Below are 20,906 nucleotides of genomic sequence, written 5' to 3'. Positions count from 1 at the left end.
GACTTTCGATTTCTGATAGTTAAAATTGTCAGATCTTAAAAAGTTATAAATTTTACAACTATAATAATAATTAAATAAAATATTATTTATAAAATAATTTGACGAATTAACAAATTCATGCATATATAATTTTAAAAATGTTTTTATAATTTAAAAATGAATTGTCAATTCTATATTTTTTTTAAATACTTTTTTGAATTATTATGTAGACCTGTTAAAATAAAAATATCAAAAATAAAATTTTAATTATAATTAAAGGTTAAATGGTAATTTTATTAGTTTAATATTTCATTTCACCCCTTTAATGACATCAAAAGTTGTAATATTCATCTTATTAAAAATTTAAAGTTTAAAGACCATTAATATAACTTTTGAAAATTTAATATCTAAAAAGATTATTTTAACACAATTTAGTGACTATTTGAAAATTTTATCTTATAAAATTAATGATATATATTGATGTTTGACATATATTCAAAAAAATATATTAAGTAATACATTAACAGCAGTGCAATATATTGTTGTTTAAAGTTTTGTTAATCGGTAAATAAAATTGTTGCATATTTTGAAAACTTTAATGACTTTAATTATTGATGTAAAAAATTTATTATCTACGCAACATTGGAGCTAAGGAGACGTATAGGTAGGATTGAGTAGGATTTTCGATTAATTTGACCCGACTCAAAATTTAAAAAATATTCACTTTTCATCCGACTCAAAAAATATACACCTTTATTTGACCTTTTTTTCTTAGATAAAAACGAATTCGATTTAAAATAATATATTTATAAAATATATTATTTTTCAATAAAAATAGTGATTTAACTAAAAAATAATATATAGAGGGATATTATTGTAATTATCTATAAATATTTAAGGTAAAAAAAAATTCGATCAAGTGGAATTAGATATTTTTTACCCTAAACTCTAACCATACTGACTAGAACCCACTTTTTTTTAAATATCTAACTCATAAGACCAGATCATGTCGAAAACCGTTGAGTTTGGATCTCGTCTCCATCCCTAATTGAATAGTAATTAAGCAGTTATAAACTAACCCGTTTGATCTAAGAGAAATGACTATGAAACAATTATATCATTTTTCATATGAGAAAAATTAATCATTTATTACGCATCATATATAATAATTAATTTTTATTATTCATAGATGATGGTTATATAAATGATTTAGTTTTGAGTTAATTGCATTATATGTCCTCAAATTATAATCTTCATTTAAAATTAGTCCTTAAACTTTTGAATATTCCAATTTTATCCCTAAAATCACATTCTAAATTGGCCTTTAAACTTTTGAAAATTTTAATTTTGTACCTAAACTTTGACCCTCTTTCTAAATTGGTCCCCAAACTTTTGAATATTCCAATTACATCCCCAAATTCATGCAAATATATAATTAATTTCAACCATAATTTAACCATATTTTTTCAAACATATAAAAATATAACTTGGCCTAACGATTTTATTAACGAGGGATATGATTAGTATATACGTATAGTTTATGATGAAATTGGATTGTTCAAAAAATTTGGGGACCAATTTAGAATGAGTGCCAGAGTTTGGGGATGAAATTGAAATATTCAAAAATTTGAGGATTAATTTAGAATAATAGTCATAGTTTAAGGATGAAATTGGAATGTTAAAAAGTTTAGATACTAATTTAAAATAAGGATCATACTTTGAGGATATATGATACAATTAACTATTTAGTTTTTATGAAAACATAAATCAATATAGGTAACTACGCGTTTAGTATTTAAATTATAATTTTGGTCATTTTTAATGCTTAAACTTTCATTTTTTTTTCTCAAAACTATGCCTAGCGTTTAGTTTTTGTTTCATTTTAATACTCTGTCGTTAAAAACTTAATGGACAGGCTGACGTGGCATAACTCCAGTGGACGGACGACTAATTCGAATAGTGCACCACGAGAGAATGACGACTTGACTAACATAGTCCAGTTTCAATCCCATCGAACAGTGGACCATGAAAATTAGAGGATGAAGAAATTGAATAGTTGATTGTCAATTTGGGGAGATTTAGGCGTTTCCTTGTGAAACGGAGGCAACATTAAAGGGGTCAAAAAAAGTACGGACTAAAAAGTTTGGGCTTCATCGACTAACAGATACGAAGACCGACAACTATAAACGCGATGGCCGGCTAGCTCGTCCGTTAAGTTTTTAACGGTGAGGTACTAAAATGAAACAGAAACTAAACATTAGGTATGATTTAAAAAAATGAAAGTTTAAGTACTTAAATAGATCAAAATTGATAGTTATGTATTAAATATGCAGTTTACCCATAATATATGTTCACAACATGTCTAATTCATACTTATAAAGTTTTCTCTTGGTAGAATTAGAGTTTAAACAAATTAATTCAAGGGTTTTTTTTCTTTCTAAATTTCCTGATTGTTTATATAAAAAAATTCATATAAACGAAACTAAAATAATGATAAGAATTTTAGACAGTAGTTTCTATGACAAATTATTAGAACAAATTGAAGATTATAAAAGCAAGAAAACACAAAGCGTCTTTGCGGTGGGGAAAGTGGCGTAAAGAGAAAAGATAAAAAAGTGAAGAAGAATGAGCGCGGGTTCAACGATTTCGAAGAAAATAAAGGAAGAAACAGCAGCAGATGAAGAAGACGAAAACTCCATAGCTGAGCAAGAAGAAGCATTGGTGGCTTTGATCGAGCATCGCACCAAAGAAGTTGAGCAACTTGGCCACCGTATTTCCTATTACAAAACTCAGGTTCTTCCAATTTTTTCATGAATATCTTTTTTGATTTTTTCCTCCGATTTTTGGGTTTTTCTCTTTTTCTTCAATTGAGGGATTTTTGTTTTCCTGAGAATTCTGTGAATTTTTATTTGAGAAAGTTTCTTCTTTTCAGTTCTCCACTTTAATGATGGTCTTTTAATGTGTCTTTGGAGAATGACAAGTACAAAGTTCAAATAAGTGATGTTTAAGTGGGGAATTAACAATCTTTTAATCTATGAACTAATTAAATTACCCATCTTTTAGAATTCATTCTTCTGCTTTCATTTGTTTTGTTAAATGTTATATTGGTTTTATTTTATTATCAGGTTATTTTAGAAGCACACTATTAGTGAATCAAATGTGTGCTAATAAATTTGTTTGTGCTGTTAAAAAGTGTTGATATGATGGTTTGTTTTAGTATAAGCTCAAGCTTTGACTTGCACATGCATTTGAACCGCTTTGTTTTATTGTTTGTTTCTTCCTGTTTTTTGAAACATAGCTTGATGAAGCAGAGAAGAGGCTGCAAGACTCACAATCTAAATTGGCTCGCCTTCGACGACGACATAATACAACATTTTCTAATGCTTCTCTGGCTAGTAAAAGTGTGAAGGTGGATCAGAGATCAACTCCCGAATGTATAAATGGGGGTTCTAAAATGAAACCACAGTCAAAAACTGAACTTGTAATCCCTTCTGTGAATCCAAAGATTTCACAACCCATAAAACCGCCAGGGTCAAGTGAAAAGACTGCCATTAGTCTTGAAGCAAGTCCTGCCTCTAACAGGGCTATGAAAGTAAGAGCCGAGGCATCTTATAGAAATTCTTCCAATTCCGAGGTTGTTGAAAGTAAAGACAGAGGGGCTAAAAGGAAGTTTGGTAAGGCAATCACCTCTAACTGAGTTGTTCACTTCATGATGGATTATGTGAACATTTCAAATTTACTATTGTATCAGAACAAAAAGAGCACAAAGAGTTGATTCCCTTGGTACGGAACAGCTCTTCGCTGACCAAAATTGGCTCCTATTCAAGCAATCACATATCTAGTCAGCACAAAAGAAAGTTGAGAAGTCTTGCTGTGTGTCCAGTGAATGATCAGCTTTTCGTGACCAGGTGTGCTCTTTGATAAGTGAAGAGGAGCTTATGTCGTTGATCATGCAAGAATTTGCATTTAGTAGCATGATGAAATTCCTCCTGCACCTCATTGTTTGAACTGTTTAGCATTTCAAATCTGTACTATATGTTCTATAGGATCTAATTTCTGCTGGTATCTTGGGCTATTTGCAGTGCTTTGGATGGAATAGTGCATTTGTGGCAAATTCAGGCTAGAGGGTAAGGTCAATTTCTTATTTTGTTTGGACCTGCTATCTACTATCTGTGGCCTATATCGGTTGTTGATCCATAGATTACAAGGCAATTTTTTTTATGATTAAACTTCTAATTATAACATGGTTTGAAATTGATAAGGATATATACCACCATGCCATAATTTGAATACAATGCATGTGATAGAAGAGTGGAAGCTTTCTTTTTATGGAAATGTAATTTATAGATTCTGAGAGCCTATTAACTTTGACATTTGTTCTGCCATTTGGGTAAAGAGAGGGGTAGGGCTCTCTTACTAGAATTTGACAAAGTTTTGTGGTGCTGGAGCTTGAAAGATCCTTGCAATTCTGTTTAGTAGCAAGCAAGTTAAGTTTAGTGTGATTAGAGCATGACTGCATGAGTAATAAAGGAAAATGATACAAGTGGTTTGATTAAGGCTTAACTGTGTTAGGTATAGCAAGGAGTTGGTATCAAAAGTTAAATTTTGAAACGTGTGGTTTATGTCCTGGGCTTGCTTCAGAAAATGAAATATCGAGTTGGTTTTATGCAGAGCACTTTTGAAGCTCCAGTCATATATTCTGTGATTTCTTATTATTAAGCCTTTTTTCCTCTTTCACACTCTAGTTTGATCAAGGCAGCATCATAGATTTCATTTCCTTTCATTGGTCATACTTTTGTTTGGATGGCATTTATGAGAACATTTCCAAAGATGATATGGGTCAAAGCAAGTTGTGTGATTGTTGCTTAGTAGTATTTAGAACCATAAGTCTTTTCTCCCTTTCTTTCAATTGAGTCCTAACAGTTTCTTATTCTTTTTTCCCCTTGAACTTTAGGTCATCAGCTTTTTTCTCTCTAGCACGGATTGTGGATCTGCAGTAGAAAGAAGATGGCCAGAAGACATAGCCTGGCATCCACATGGAAACAGCCTTTTCTGTGCATACACAGCCGATGCTGGGGATTCTCAGATATCTGTATTAAATCTTAACAAAACACAAGTGGTAAGTACGATGGTTGTAATTTATTGTTTTAAAAAACTTCCTCCTGCTATATTCAGAATTAGTATATCTTGGATCTATGGAGCCGTTGGAAGAGCTTAGCCCCCCGTGATCTTGTACTTGGAACATTCTGTTTCCACCTTAGAAGGGCCTATCTTTATGTAAACTAAACTCTTCTTTTGCTTGTTTTTGCAATGACAGAGAGGCCGTTTAACTTACTTAGAGAATAAGCCCCATGTTAAAGGTATCATCAACAGCATCATATTCATGCCCTGGGAAAATACATGTTTTGTGACTGGTGGCAGTGATCATGCGGTGGTGCTTTGGAATGAGAAAGATGAGAATGCATGGAAGCCAAAATCCTTGCATCGGAATCTACATTCTTCAGCTGTCATGGGAGTTTCAGGGATGCATCAAAAGCAGATTATATTGTCAGCTGGGGCAGACAAAAGAATTATCGGGTTTGATGTGCATGTTGGAAGAGCAGACTTCAAGCATCAAATAGAAAGTAAATGCATGAGTGTCCTGCCAAATCCTTGTGACTTCAACCTATTCATGGTTCAAACTGGGTAAGAAATAACTACTTTTCGACTGTTGACTAATTTACCTTTTACATTTCTTAATATACCTGCTGATTCTTTTGAATGTAGCATATTTGCTATAAACAATGAAAATCATTATAGTTACGTTAATAGTCTGTTCCAGGATTATTCTGAGTTAGTATATAACAGGACTGCTATTTAACTGGTAGATTCGGATGTATATTATACATCAGTTTCTGCGCTAGCACTGTTGAGATATGATTTACAGATTTATCTAGTATGTTAGCAATTTCGGGTCTTCTATAGCCTGTGTCATGACAATAACAATGATGCTCGACTTATTATTTTTCTTGAAGTACCTGAGTTGAACTCCCTTCCCGACATGACATGGGTATATGAATATTACCCTTCAAGGAACTCCTATGGACATGGAAAAAATTGAGCAGACCTATGTACAGTTTACCCTTGGATTGTTGCCTTTTTGTGTAACTTGTGAAACACGTGATCTATTACAGGATGTTTTGTAACTTTATTTTCACTATGAAGTTTTAGACAATGAGATGCATGCTTTTTTGCAGGGCCCATGAGAAGCAGCTTCGTCTCTATGATATACGACTGAGGCATACCGAACTGCATTCTTTCGGGTGGAAGCAAGAGAGCAGTGACTCGCAATCAGCTCTGATCAATCAAGCTTGGTCTCCTGATGGTTTATACCTCTCATCTGGTTCAGCAGACCCGGTCATCCACATTTTTGATATCAGGTACAATGCTCGAAAGCCGTGCCAGTCGATACAAGCTCATCAGAAACGAGTTTTTAAAGCTGTATGGCATTACTCTTTCCCACTTCTCATTTCCATATCTTCTGATCTGCAAATTGGACTGCACAGGAAGTGTATGTAACGTATTTGTAGCAGTGTTTTCTTTCCCACGAGCAAAACTTGTTCTGAAAGAGGAATTTGTCAGTGAACAGTTTTTTTATTACAGGCAAAACCTAGCCGATGTTGATGCTGACGAACCGGTTCTGAACGGAACTCAGATATTGTGACATTTTCATTATATCAAAGATGTTTAATTTTTGGGTTAATTATCGTAATGGTCACTTTCATTTTAGTTCTGTTCATTTTTTATCACCAATTCTGAAAAATTATATTATTGATTTATTAAATTTTGATCACTTATGTTATCAATTGTTATATTGTAACCATTTAGTCGTTAACTCATGTTGGTAACATGTTAGTAGAAGGGGTCAAATTTTTCTTAAACTTTAGATTCAATACTAATTTGACTCTAAATTTTAGATGAAATATCATTTAGACTATGAATTTTAGATAAAATATAAATTTGATCCTTAAATTCAACCAAAGTTTTCCAGTGGCAATTGTCACTTACCATTGTAGTCGTTGACAACTGTTGATCACAGTTGCTGATGATTGTTGGACCTCAAAATTTTTAATTCCATCATTTTTTATAGCTTGAATGTGAATCCAATGTCTTTTTCTCCAGAAAATGCTCTAAATTAAACAAAACAGTCTATAATCTTCCGACTTCCTTTCAATCTAAATTATAATAACAAATTTATTATTAATATTCTTTTAAAAACAAGGACACTAACAATTTAGATATATATCATAATTAAATTTATAATTTTTATAATATTGTTAGGTTATACTATTTTATTTGTTATATTTCAGTCATATATTTTGTTAAATAATGTGGATGACAAATGTTCAATATTTTAGTAAAAATAAATAAATTAAAAATTTTAGCTCCAAAAATATGCACTCGGTTTGTGATTAAGAATTAATTTATTTTATGTCTGAATTAGACTAAAGTCCCATAATATTTTTCAAAAAAAAAAAATTTATTTTGTATTGTTGGGAGCGTAGGTGTACCGGTACACTCTCAAGGGTGTATCGGTACACTGGGTGTAAAATTCAAATATTTCGACCGTTATTAGACTTAGTGTATCGGTACATCTTAAGTGTATCGGTACACTAATTACATTCGATGTTTTTAGAAGCCAGGATTGTATCGATGCATTGGTTGTGTATCGGTACACAAAATGCATTCGATGTTGGGTGTGTATCGGTACATCCCTTTGTAAAAAATATTTTTGGCTCGAGTATGGTTCGAAATACTTTGTAAAATTGTTTCAAAAATATTTTAAGACTCAAATACAGTTTTACACTTAAGTAAGATTAAAATTGACGTTTGAAAACTTTGAGTAATATTTTTTATATTTGATTAATTTTAATCGAATATGTAATTTAAAATTGAATAAAATCTTAAAATTCAATAGTACTATATTTGTTATATCGAAACATCAAAATGTTTTCAACAATCTCCCCCTTTTTGATATAACAAAACATTTGAGTAATTTTAATATTTTCTTATAAAAATCATATTTTTGAAATCTCAATTTTGAATTACTCCCTTACTCCCCCTACTAAAAGCACAAAAATGTTTATATGAATAGTATTGTACTGTATGAATACTACATATACTATATAAATAGTACAGATACTGTGTGAACAGTAATGAACAGTGCCGATGCTAAAAAAATCGAATGTGAAATGGGTATCGATACTGCTACAGTGTATCGATACACTGCTACAGTAATTTCAGCCCAACGGTCATAAAATTCAAATTTTATGAAGGGGTACCGATACACCTTGATAGTGTACCGATACACCATGCTATGTGTAGCCTATTTTTGCAGAAAATGAATCCCCAACGGCTATATACGACTTCAAACTCATTCCAACTTATAAATACATGTTCAAGACACTTGAAGAATATAGAGAACAACTATCCAAACATTCAAACACAAGAGAATAAGTTTTTCATTCTTATTTTCATTCTCTCTTGTAAATATTGTTCTAGTGAGCTTAAATTCTTGTAAACACCTACCTTTGAGAGGTTTATTTGTTTACTTCTTTTATCCTTTTTGTAAAGGGGAAAGGTTCTAGCTAAGTCCGTGTAAAAGCTAGAGAAAGGTTCTAGTTTATCCCGTGAAAAATTAGGGAGTTGTAAAGGTTATCTCTTTGTCTTTAAAAAAGAAAGAACAAATTAGTGAATTTGTTGGAAAATCCTTGGTGAGGAGCTAAGGTAGTAGATGTAGACTTGTTGGAGAAGTCGAACCACTATAAATCGTTGTGCAAATTTTCTATCTTTCAATCTCCTTACTCCCTAAACACAAGAACCGTCTCGACCCCTCTTGGCAAACAATTTTGGTTGTCGATTCAAGCTTCCGCAAATCCCAAGAGGGGGTGAATTGGCAATACAAATTTTGGTGGAAGCTTTTGCAGAAAATAAAAAATATTTGCACAGCGATTTAGAGTGGTTCGACTTTCTTAACCAAAGTCTACTCCACTACCTTAGCTATCCACACTATGGATTTTCCACAAATTCATTAATTTGTCTTTCTTTTGAGGACAAAGAGTAACCTTACAACTCCCTCAAGAATTATACCCCAAATTATTGAGAACACTCTCTCCCAAAGAGAAATACACAAATTTTGCAAACTTACAGAAAAACCTCACAAGGCAAGATGTTTGCACAATTCTAGAACAAAGAAAGAACACTCAAAGATGAATACAATTGAGCACAAAAGGTGTTCTTGAAAGCAAAATGAATATTAAATGAAAAATGGGTTTGAAATGCTCAAACTTGAGGTTTGATGATTTCTCTTTGATTCTCTAGCTTCTCTTCTTAATTGTTGTTAATCAATGGCTCCTCAGCTTATTTAAATACACCTTGGATTGATTCTGAACATTGGGAATCATTGGTGAAGTTAATAGAGCCGTTATGGTGTAATTATCATTTAAAAAATTTGTTGGGAGCGTAGGTGTATCGGTACACTCTCAAGGGTGTATCGGTACACTGTGTGTAAAATTCAAATATTTCGACCGTTATTAGACTTGGTGTATTAGTACATCCCAAGTGTATCGGTACACTAATTACATTCAATGTTTTTAGGAGCCATGAGTGTATCGATGCATTGGTTGTGTATGGGTACACAAAATGCATTCGATGTTGGGTGTGTATCGATACATTAAAGAGTGTATCGGTACATCCCTTTGTAAAAATTATTTTTGGCTCGAGTATGGTTCGAAATACTTTGTAAAATTGTTTCAAAAATATTTTAAGACTCAAATACAATTTTACACTTAAGTAATGATTAAAATTGACGTTTGAAAACTTGGAGTAATTTTTTTTTCGATTAATTTTAATCGAATATGTAATTTAAAATTGAATAAAATCTTAAAATTCAATAGTACTATATTTGTTATATCGAAACATCAAAATGTTTTCAACAATCTCCCCCTTTTTGATATAACAAAACATTTGAGTAATTTTAAGATTTTCTTTGAAAAATCATATTTTTGAAATCTCAATTTTGAAAAATTACTCCCCTTACTCCCCCTTACTATATTCTCCCCCTTTTTGTTAAATCAAAAAGACTCTATAAAACGCTTTTAAACAAGATATATTCTCCCCCTTAATGAAAATAGTCAATTGATATAAAAATTCAAAGCTTAAGCTGCTAAGATCACAATCAAGAGAAATATTAGCCATTAGTCCATCAATATTCATAAATAATGTGTAATGGTAATTGGTCATAATATGTCTAAAATGTGAATGATGCAAAATATAAGTTAAAATTTAAAAAAAATTAAATCAAACCAAATATATATATATAATCATTCAAGTTCAAACATCCATAATCATTCAAAACATATAAATCCAAACATCCAAAATGTTTTGACAATTAAGTTCTAAATCAACCTAAGAAAACAAAGCAAGAAAAAAAAAGGTCTAATCATCCATAGGTGGATCGGGAGGAGATAGATGTGCCCATATTTTAGCCACATCTCGTGTAAGCGCGTCGACCATTTCGTCCATAGCATCGAATCGATGATTCATCACTTCGTTGTTAGCAGTTAAATGGGACTCGATGGATGCAAACCTCATGTCAAGATTCTCCATAAACGATCGAAAGTTTGGAGGCATCTGAGTCTCTTGTTGTACTGGCTTGTCCTCGGGTACGTGGTCATCTATATCGCGTATGAGTTCTTCAACCTCTGAATCATCGTTTGCAGCCGATGCTGGAGGAGCTCGTAAAGAGCTAGCACCCGATGTTTTCTTGGTGGATCGAACCCATTGATCATTTTCCCCGGACCATCTTGATTTCTTCAAGGTTGTGAAATTTATTTGGTTCTTTAGGGGATGACTACATCAAGCTGGAACCTAAGGTTGGATTTGATAAACAAACTGCTAAGAAGACAACTGTAAACTAAGGTTTCTGCATGTTTAGACGGGACGTTGTTTACGGTTTCAACTAGCTCAGAGAAAATAATTTATGGCAAATTTATTTTCTTTTTATTTTGGATACAATGTATCCACCAAAGATCTAGTACTCTAATCGTAGAATATATACCTCCGGATGGTCTAAACCACCAAGAGATGATTAAGTGAAAAAAAAACACTCGTGATCAGTTAACAATGCACTTGCACTAGCCTTGGCTCTATAAGGAGTAGCTACAATCTCTCTCTCATTATCTAAACCATCGTTATCTAACCCAAAGGTGTTAGCTATTGTGTCAGAGTCAATATAAATGAATTGGCCTAAGAGATAAGACCGAATTCCTACGGTGGCGGTACGAGACTCGTTTTGGACACAAACCGCATTAGAATAGAAAATGCGGACTAGTTGGTGATAAACAATAGGTTTGAGGTGAAAGAGTTTATCAAATTTCCAAGATCAGAGGGTATGAAGATATTCGAATTTCATCCATAGCTTGGATTGAGGGTATACGCTCTTCCCGGATTTTATGACTCGAATGAGTTAACGAACCTATGGTAGAGATCTTCTCGACGACCAGGTTGGTTAAAGCAAGAATTACAGATAGTTATATCGGGAGCATTTGTGTTTGGATTTTGAGGTGGAATAGGAGGTCAATTTTGAGGTTGGTTTGACCGACTAGATGACGACTTAGGCGTTTGGAGTGAGGCATGCTTAAAGTTGGAATGGATAAAGGAATACCTGCAATTTGAAAATACATGTATGCAAAACAATCAATTCCCAAAACTCAATATGAGTCTGCAATAGTCAAGGTTCTCTAAATAATATCCTAATGGGCAAAATTTGAAAAATATTTTGAAAACAATGTTTGAAAAATCATATTATGTATAGTTTTCATGAACACAACATAATTAAATAAAAAAAAATTTAAAAACAAAAACAAAATTTTTTTATTTCGATTTTTTTGATAAAATTTGTGTTTTTGATATAAAATTTGTTGTAGAATCTAGTTTAGAAACATAATATGAACAATGCTCGATATCTAATTCAACCTAGAACTAGTCCTAAGTTCAAAAATTAATAAAATAGTGGTTTTAAAAAATTACCTTGAAAATTCGGATTTTAGTGAGAATAGATGTTGTTTGCACGAATTTGTTGAGTGAAGCAGGTTATGAGTTGAAAAACAAATAGATTCCGACTTGAAACGTTGGATTTGAGCAAGTTTGAGAGTAGGGGTTGAGTGGATAGAACGACGACAATGAGTTTTGTTTTGGGTTTTTGACAAAATGAATGAATTTTAGGGATTTTAAGTCAAAACCCGACGAGTGTATCGATATACTCTTAAGTGTATCGGTACACTCTTAAGTGTATCGGTACACTCTTAAGTGTATCGGTACACAAATTACATTCGTTGTTTTTAGGAGTCAGGAGTGTATTGATGCATTGGTTGTGTATCGGTACACAAAATGCATTCGATGCTGGGTGTGTATCGATACATTAAAGAGTGTATCGGTACATCCCTTTGTAAAAATTATTTTTGGCTCGAGTATGGTTCGAAATACTTTGTAAAATTGTTTCAAAAATATTTTAAGACTCAAATACAATTTTACACTTAAGTAAGAATAAAAATTGACGTTTGAAAACTTGGAGTAATATTTTTGATATTCAATTAATTTTAATCGAATATGTAATTTAAAATTGAATAAAATCTTAAAATTCAATAATACTATATTTGTTATATCGAAACATCAAATTGTTTTCAACATGTATCAATTCATTTCAATATTATAAATACTATAAAAAGTAAAACCAAATTATAAATGCTAATTTCAAAGAAATTGTAGAGTCATAATTGTTTATTTTATTTTAATTTTAATTAATAACTATTTCTTTAGGTACATGTTAAAATATAACTATTACACGATTATATAATATACGCCATAAAAGTATATATATATAATATTAAAATTTGACATAATTTTTATATTTATAAATATTAAAAAATTATAAAATGTTATGTTATAATTTTCTGTTATATTTATAATATTAATTTTTTAATTTTTAATATTTATAAATTATTGACTTATTGTATAAACGTTGATAGTATCATCCAGACTTATATATTTTCATTATATATTTTATTAGATTGCCGATAAGTGCTCAATATTCTGTAAAAATAAAAATAAATAAAAATTTTCGCTCATAGGACTTGAGCCAAAAGTGACAAAAATAAGTCTCACTGCTTACCGCTACAACTATCAAATACATAATTTTATGGTTGATAATTAATTTACTTTATGTTAGATCTAGATTGATGTTTTATCACTTACATTACATTTTTGTAAATTTGAAATTAATATTATAAACAAAATAAAAAGTATAACAAAAAACAATTAATATTATAAATATAAAAAAATTGTAACCTAAGAAAAAATCTATAATTAATATTGTAAGCCTAACATAAAATTATAATATAATAATATTATGAACAAAAGTTTTATGGATTTAATTAAGATATAGATATAGATTTTTGGTGTCTTTGTTTTTAACATTTATTTAAGCAAACATTCCACTAATATATTTAACACATTTTTTTACCCTCCCGATTTTCTAAGACTTTGTCTTGATTAATCTGGATCGACCTGTGTCACACACCTAATATATATTTCATACATTTCATTTATTGATAAAAAAATTGCAGTTATCAGATTTAGATAAAAAAAATTATTTGGAATGTTACGGGTGCAAAGTGTGCTTTGCACATAGAAAACAGTGATGTGAGTATTTTTCTTAAGGCTTAATATTTAAAAAAAAATCTCAAACTATATAACTTTTTTCTAAAATGGTGTCTAAACTATTTTTTCGACCAATTCAAGTGTTTAATGTTATAAACATTACCATTTTATGTGTCTCGACCGTAATGACCGTTAAAATATTTCGTTAAGTTAAACGTGTCGTGTTTATATAATTTTTAAAATTTTATTTAAAATTAGAAAAACTTAAAAATATTTTTTTATTAAAAAATCCAAAATTTTCAAAAATCTTAAAAAAATCCAAAAACTCTAAAACCCTAATTTCAATCTTATACCAACGTCAACTGCATCTTTTGCCACTGTTACTATTGATCCCCCACCCGACCAAACTTCCAGTTGACAACAAGATGGTTCCGACCACCCCGAACTCGACGAACCCAATAGTTTGAAAAATTGCGACATCCAAAATTCGCGACACCCATGCGATTCTCGACACACAACGACTCTGAAGGCTATATCGACAGTAAGACTAACAACAACAGACAAAGGAGATAACAAGAGCTACATCGGCATCCAATAAGAGAGAAAAGGTTAGGATTAAGGAATTAGGACTTTTAAAGATTTGAGGCTTTTAAGTAATTTTAGAAAAATGTTTTTTTAAATAAAATGATATTTTTAAGTTTTCTTTCGTAATTTTAAAAAATCAAAATTATCAAAACATAATATATATAATTTAACAAGCTTTTTTAACAATTGTTACAGTCAAAACACCTAAAGTGGTAATGTTGATAACATTAAACATAGAATTAATCAAAAAAAAGTAACCACCATTTTAAAAAAAAGGTATAATTTGAAGAAAAAAAAAATAGAGAAAATAACCTCAGTGACAAAAAATCTCAGATAATATACGATTTTGACCAATTTTTTTTGGATTTACGAAAATGACCAACAAAATCGCAATGCGATCTCTAATTCACATTGCGATCTCCACTATTGCAAATTCGCGTTGCATTTCGCGTTGCGATAGTTGAAAATCGCATTGCGATTTTCCATTTCGCGTTGCGATAGTTGAAAATCGCGTTGCGATTTTCCAGTTCGCGTTGCGATAGTCTACAGTTGTCGTTGTGATTTTCTAAATTCGTTGCGATAGTCTACAGTTGTTGTTGCGATAGTCTACTATCGCAACGAATTTGGAAAATCGCAACGACAACTGTAGACTTTCGCAATAACAACTGTATACTATCGCAACGAATTTAAAAAATCGCAACGACAACTGTAGACTATCGCAACGAATTTGAAAAATCGCAACGACATTGTAGACTATCGCAACGCGAAATGAAAATCGCAACGCGAAATGGAAAATCGCAACGCGAAATGAAAAATCGCAACGCGAAATGCAACGCGAATTTGCGATAGTGGAGATCGCAATGCGAATTGAAGATCGTATTGCGATTTTATTGATCATTTTCACAAATCCAAAAAAAATTGATCAAAATCGTATATTATCTGAGATTTTTGGTCACTGAGGTTATTTTTCTCAAAAAAATATATTAAGCCTTTTTTTAAGTGACCAGAAAACAGTGACGTGGAATTCTTTGTACACGGCAGGCTACTTGGCGAATCAAAATTAGAATTTAAAACATTTGATATTCTTTGAAAAATGTTTTTATTTAATTTTTTAAGAAATAAAATAAAACCATCTAAATATTTTAGTGTTATTAATGAGACAAAATGAAGAATGATCACTGTGCCTTTCACAAAACCTAAAGTATTCATTGAGTCTGATTACCTAAGCTTCCACCTCTCGTAAACAACAACTAATACATCTTTAAGCTTAAGTAAATGAGATCAAATTTTACAAGCTACAAAGAATATGTATAGGGACTATACAATATAAAACTCTTTTTATTTTACATAAATTTAGGACCGTTAAATGAGGAAAAACAGATGACTGAGATTAATAGTAGAAAATTAAAAGATATTCACTGAAAAAAAACGAGTTAATCTCAACAATATGAATTTATGTAAAATTAAAAGAATTTTATATTGTATAAGTGGATCCTAACCCTATGTATATGTATATATATATATATATAAACAAGTTAAAAACCAATTATTCTTGCAAGACAAATGACCCTTCTATCCTTTTCTCCATGGGGTGCTGTGATAGAGGAAAATTTAGAGGCGAAAACTTGCCGTTAAAACTAGAGGCAGATGCAGGCTTGAACTCGTAAGGGCCTTTCTTCACTCCCCACACCTGTTTAACAAAGAGATTTTCACTTCATCGTTATAGAAAAACAAATATGGAGGAATGCATAACAGAGATCGTCAAAATTGACCTGATTTCCTTCATCATCATATCCCCTATCCCAGGTATGTATTTCGTTGTTCTTCAAAACCGAAAGTTCGGAAGTGCAGTATGTCACTCCATTCTTAGAACAACAGTGAAAAAGAGAGTAGCAAATGGAACTTGTTAGTACAGCACCGTTCATTGCAATAGAGAATCCATGCTAGCTGCTTGTTAAATAATCATACATTGATGCATAATGAACTGTTTCCTATGTTACTTGAACTCAAAATTGAGTATGAGATAAGAGGCATGTGTTCGTTTTGGATATGCACTTTAGTTTTTTTCGTATATTTGTAAGATCAGACCCCATACTAAAATCCAACTACGAGAGACGTGAATGTTTACAACCTTGCAAAGTTGGAAATAAAAAGGAATGACAACATCATGGACAGCGAGAGGAATATACCCATGAATTTGGGAATCCACCTGGTGGAGTCGAACCTTCATATAAACAGCGTTTCCCTCTTTCACACCGATTAAGATGTATAGTCGTCAGATGTTCTGCAATATCCTGTTCAGAGAATATAGTTTTACAAACATGATTACATTTCTGGAAGTTGCCGAAATATAGGCCTTCAACACAAATTTATGCACCAAACATCTTACTGACAAAATTGCAAATGATTACCAACCACTGGCAGGCTCTAAAATGCAAAAGAAAAGAAAATTGTTTCCAGATTTAATAAAGAAACAAGAATCTAAGCATGATAAGCTATGACAAGATAGAAATAGCAAGTACCAAAAAAACCAAAGAAATCAAATACATGGATGCTACCACACAAGGGAATAATGTGAAAAGGCTTACACCAATAACTTCTTCAGCTAGGGGACGTTGATCCCTTGGGCGATCACAGAAATTCTTGTACTCCTCCACATCTCTAATTGCGAATGAACTTACCTGTGCCAGTAAAATACAAGTCAGAAATCCAAATGCCAGCAAGCTCCAAAGATTTCAAATGAAGAAAATAGTTGACCAAAGAAATAGTGTGAATATACTAAACATAAGAAGTAGAACACATTGGCATTGATTTAGGAATGCATTGATTTTGAACTCCTCAAAAGTAACCAAGATTATTTCCTAGCATGCCTCTTTCTATCTTCTTCTTAAATCCTAAACGCAATATCTTTCAACCGCAAAGTAAACTCTTATCGTAAATCAGTGCAGAAACAAACCTCAACGTCGCATTTCAAATCTTTTGGACAAGGCTTCACCATGAGAAACCTCTACAACCAGAAAACTGTCAGAATTGTTCGAGGTAAAGGTGCTCCAGTGAAAAAGAGTTCAAAGGAAAACACGAAAAACAAAAGCACAAATATAACTGAAGGAACTCAATTATCATACAGATTGTCTGATTGCTATATCTTTTCGAGCCGTAACATACCTGCCGAAAGGGTTTCTGAGGAGTCCTCCAAAATGCCTAAGCCAATAAAAAAGAGCAAACCACTAAATTGAAGCATATTAACATAAAACTTTCAAAACGAAAAGATAGAATAGGCACTGAGTTGAACAAAAACCTGTTCAAAATATAAAACCTTTGAACCATCCACCATCTCTGTTGCAGGACAAGTAAGTGTTCTGCAATGATCAGTATTTCTTAAATTTAGCTGTATTTAAAGCATCAGCCATATACCCATTGCTGGATATGCCGTGAACCATAACATAAACTAAGAAACAAGTAACATGAAGCTTAATCAACACCCACAGAAACTAAAATTAACTTCTTCTTTTTCATCCTAGATACAGTAAATAAATAGCACCTGATGTTGAAGTAATTATCTGGGTCTCTAGAGGCTTGCTCCCACGAGAACTACAAACAAACACGAATAAAGAAACAAATTCGAAACCCAAAATGAATTCAAAAGGGAAAAGAAAATGAAGCACCTTTTCACCGCTAAGAGAACGAGCAACGATTTTTGCATGGTCCCAACGAGTGGTGGATTTGGTGAACTTCTTGAGCAAATAGGCGCCGCCAATTAGAACCAAGGTCTTCACCACCAAACCTCGAGCTCGGCTCCATCCATTCGAGTCCGATTTCGAACCCGACTCCGAACCTTTTTCCATATAATTCCCCTAAACTTCTCAGCGCATCCAAACACCCATATGTTCTTATATAATTCCCTGCGAAGATTGAGAGGAAAATAATAATATAGGGATTCTCCAGATATAAAGGGAAATTAGATTTGGAAACAATTACTATTTGTTTTGGATTTGAAAACGAGGGTTTATTGCTGGTTTGGTGCTGTGTCAGTGATTAACACGTTATTCTTCTCTTTCTGTTTTCACTAGCGTTCACCATTGTGGTCTTGTCTGAAATTTGTTTCTAATATGTAAGTTTTATGACTAAACTATATAGTTAGTTAACCATCAATTCTTGTGGTTCTGTACTCATCATCCAACTATTTTTTAAATCTAGTTAATTATATCACATATTCTTAATTTATGGTCATCATTTTAAATTGGTCCTTAAATTTCTAAATAATTTAATTTCATCACTAAACTATGACTATCATTCTAAATCAATCCTTAAATTTTTTAACATTTCAATTTTATCACCAAACTATGGTATTCAGTCTAAATTAGTCCCCAAACTTTTTGAACATTTCAATTCACCCTAAACTATACATATATATATATATTAATCACATTCATTGTTAATAAAATATTTAGGCCAAGTTTTATTATTATATGTTTGAAAAAGTAAAATTTAGGTTAAACTATGGTTGAAACTAATTACATATTTAGATGAATTTGGGGGCGAAATTGGAATATTCAAAAGTTTGGAGACCAATTTAGAAAGAGGGTCATAGTTTAGGGATGTAATTAGAATGTTCAAAAGTTTAAGGACTAATTTAGAATGATATTCATAGTTTGGAGATGAAATTAAAAAATTCAAAAGTTTAAGGATCAATCTAAAATAAGAGTTATAGTTTGGAGAATATGATGCAATTAACTCTTTAAAATAATATCTAACGTTATGTTTTGGTTCCTAAATGAAACCAATGATGCATTAATTTTCTTTATTTTTTCAATTATGATATGGTGTTATCTTTTTCAATTATGATATGGTGTTATCTTATGGTGACATGTCAGCATCATCGTTACTTTATTTAATGTTTTTTTAATTGTACTTTCTTTAATGGTGGACGACTAAAAATGAGCCAAAATATAAATTTAGATATTATTTAAAAAAATAGTTGGTGACCAAAATGGAATAACGAGAATAGGTGAGTGACTAAATATGTAGTTTATCCTAATTTTTTTAAAGGATTAATAGCCAATTTCTTCATATACTTTTGTCTAACTTTTAGTTTGGTCCCTATATTACATTTTCAGTTTATCTTTATATTAGTATTATATTCATCACTTCGTTATAATTTCAGTTACCATTAAACAAACGTTATGTGGTCCAATCAAATTGTCTACATGTAATAAAATTAAAAAAAATATAAAAAAACTCATAAAAATTAAAAATATTATATTTTCAAAAGTTATATTCTTTTTCAAAATTGTAGTTATGTTTATTTTATTTTTAAAAAATAAAATATAAAACCATAAAAAAAAACTAAAAATAATTTGATATTTTTAAAAATAAACTTTGGATTTTATTTTTTTTTTAAATCAATATTTTTATATTTTCATGATGCAAGCATAATTTGATTGAATCATCTGAGTTTTTTTTAACATTAATAACAATATGGTAAAAATGATAAATAAAATGCTAGTACTAGAGTTGAGCAAAACTCGATTCTACTAAAAAAATTGATGTTTTCAATTTGACTAGACTAAAAAAAATTTAAATTCAACTCTAGTTATAAAATACAATTTGAATGACTCGAATAACTTGAAATTTTTAATAATTAGTGGATTGATTTTTAAGTTTGCATTGCAAGGAAATTCACCTTTAGTGACGATGGAAATGATCACTAAAGACATTAAATTTAAACAGTAAAATGCATAGTGAAAATTTTTGTCGTCACTAATAACTCCGTCACTATTATATTAGTGACAATTATTCTAAAAACTATCACAATTGTTCGTTTTTTAACATTTATTCAACACAATTATCAATATAAATTTTGATGAATTTGTTTGACACTAAAAATATATTTTGTGACCATCAATATTATCAAATTAAGTATTTTTTAGTGACCAAATGTTTGATACTATTATCAATAGAATTGTGATAAATTTGTTTAAAGCTGAAAGTATATTTTGTGACTACGTTTTTTGACATAAAAAGACTAATAACAGTTACAAAAATTTAGACTCTAATAGTATCTTTATTAGTGACAAATATTTTATCACAACTACATAATTAAATTGATTAATTAAAAAAATCATCATGAAATCAATTATAGTATATATTTTACATTTTAGTTGTATCCATCTTCTTTAGGAACTTGAATTGCATTCATTGTTAACGATAGATAATGTGACATCTCCACATTTTTTTTCTAGATCGGGTACTACATAGACAATGTCGATCCTTTCAACCCAATTTGCTTAAGGATCTAGTGTCTCTTCCCGCTATGCCAACTAGTTGTTGGTTTCATATGTAATTTTTTGATAAATTAATACAATGCATGAATTTTAAGATGATTAAACTTGGGACCTTCAAGAAAGAGTGCAACGCCTAAACACTATGCTAAGAAACAAATATTTGCTGTTGAAAAATAATAATAATATTTAGGTTAAACTATTGTTGGAATTAATTATATTTATTTTAATATATATAATATTAATTATTATTATAATTTGATTAAATTTTCTATGATTTCCTATATGAAATACGTTCATGGAAGATAAATATAAAAATAATTAGCTAGGTTTTAAAATATAAACATATAAATATTAATTAGA

At 30.8% G+C, this 20,906-nt stretch overlaps 1 protein-coding gene and 1 pseudogene across 1 annotated transcript; one reads left to right on the top strand and one right to left on the bottom strand.

Moving 5' to 3' along the window:
* The first annotated feature begins 2,510 nt into the window (after positions 1–2,510).
* Positions 2,511–6,724, top strand: LOC120115784 (annotated as a pseudogene).
* Positions 6,725–15,513: 8,789 nt separating this feature from the next.
* LOC120115783 (chromophore lyase CRL, chloroplastic-like) lies at positions 15,514–18,216 on the bottom strand. Its single transcript, XM_039136392.1, has 10 exons — positions 17,928–18,216; positions 17,804–17,853; positions 17,561–17,621; positions 17,428–17,463; positions 17,219–17,269; positions 16,851–16,943; positions 16,452–16,556; positions 16,035–16,127; positions 15,779–15,952; positions 15,514–15,562 (listed from the first exon to the last, which is right to left on the bottom strand). The coding sequence occupies exons 1-9, from the start codon at positions 18,105–18,107 to the stop codon at positions 15,809–15,811; spliced, it is 813 nt and encodes a 270-aa protein (XP_038992323.1). The 5' UTR covers positions 18,108–18,216; the 3' UTR covers positions 15,514–15,562; positions 15,779–15,808.
* Positions 18,217–20,906: the final 2,690 nt, after the last annotated feature.

Source organism: Hibiscus syriacus, unplaced genomic scaffold (assembly GCF_006381635.1).
Source record: "Hibiscus syriacus cultivar Baekdansim isolate YM2019G1 unplaced genomic scaffold, ASM638163v2 tig00110271_pilon, whole genome shotgun sequence".
Classification (NCBI taxonomy): domain Eukaryota; kingdom Viridiplantae; phylum Streptophyta; class Magnoliopsida; order Malvales; family Malvaceae; genus Hibiscus; species Hibiscus syriacus.
Note: the sequence above shows the minus strand (reverse complement) of the source record. Positions and strands in the feature narration are given on the sequence as shown.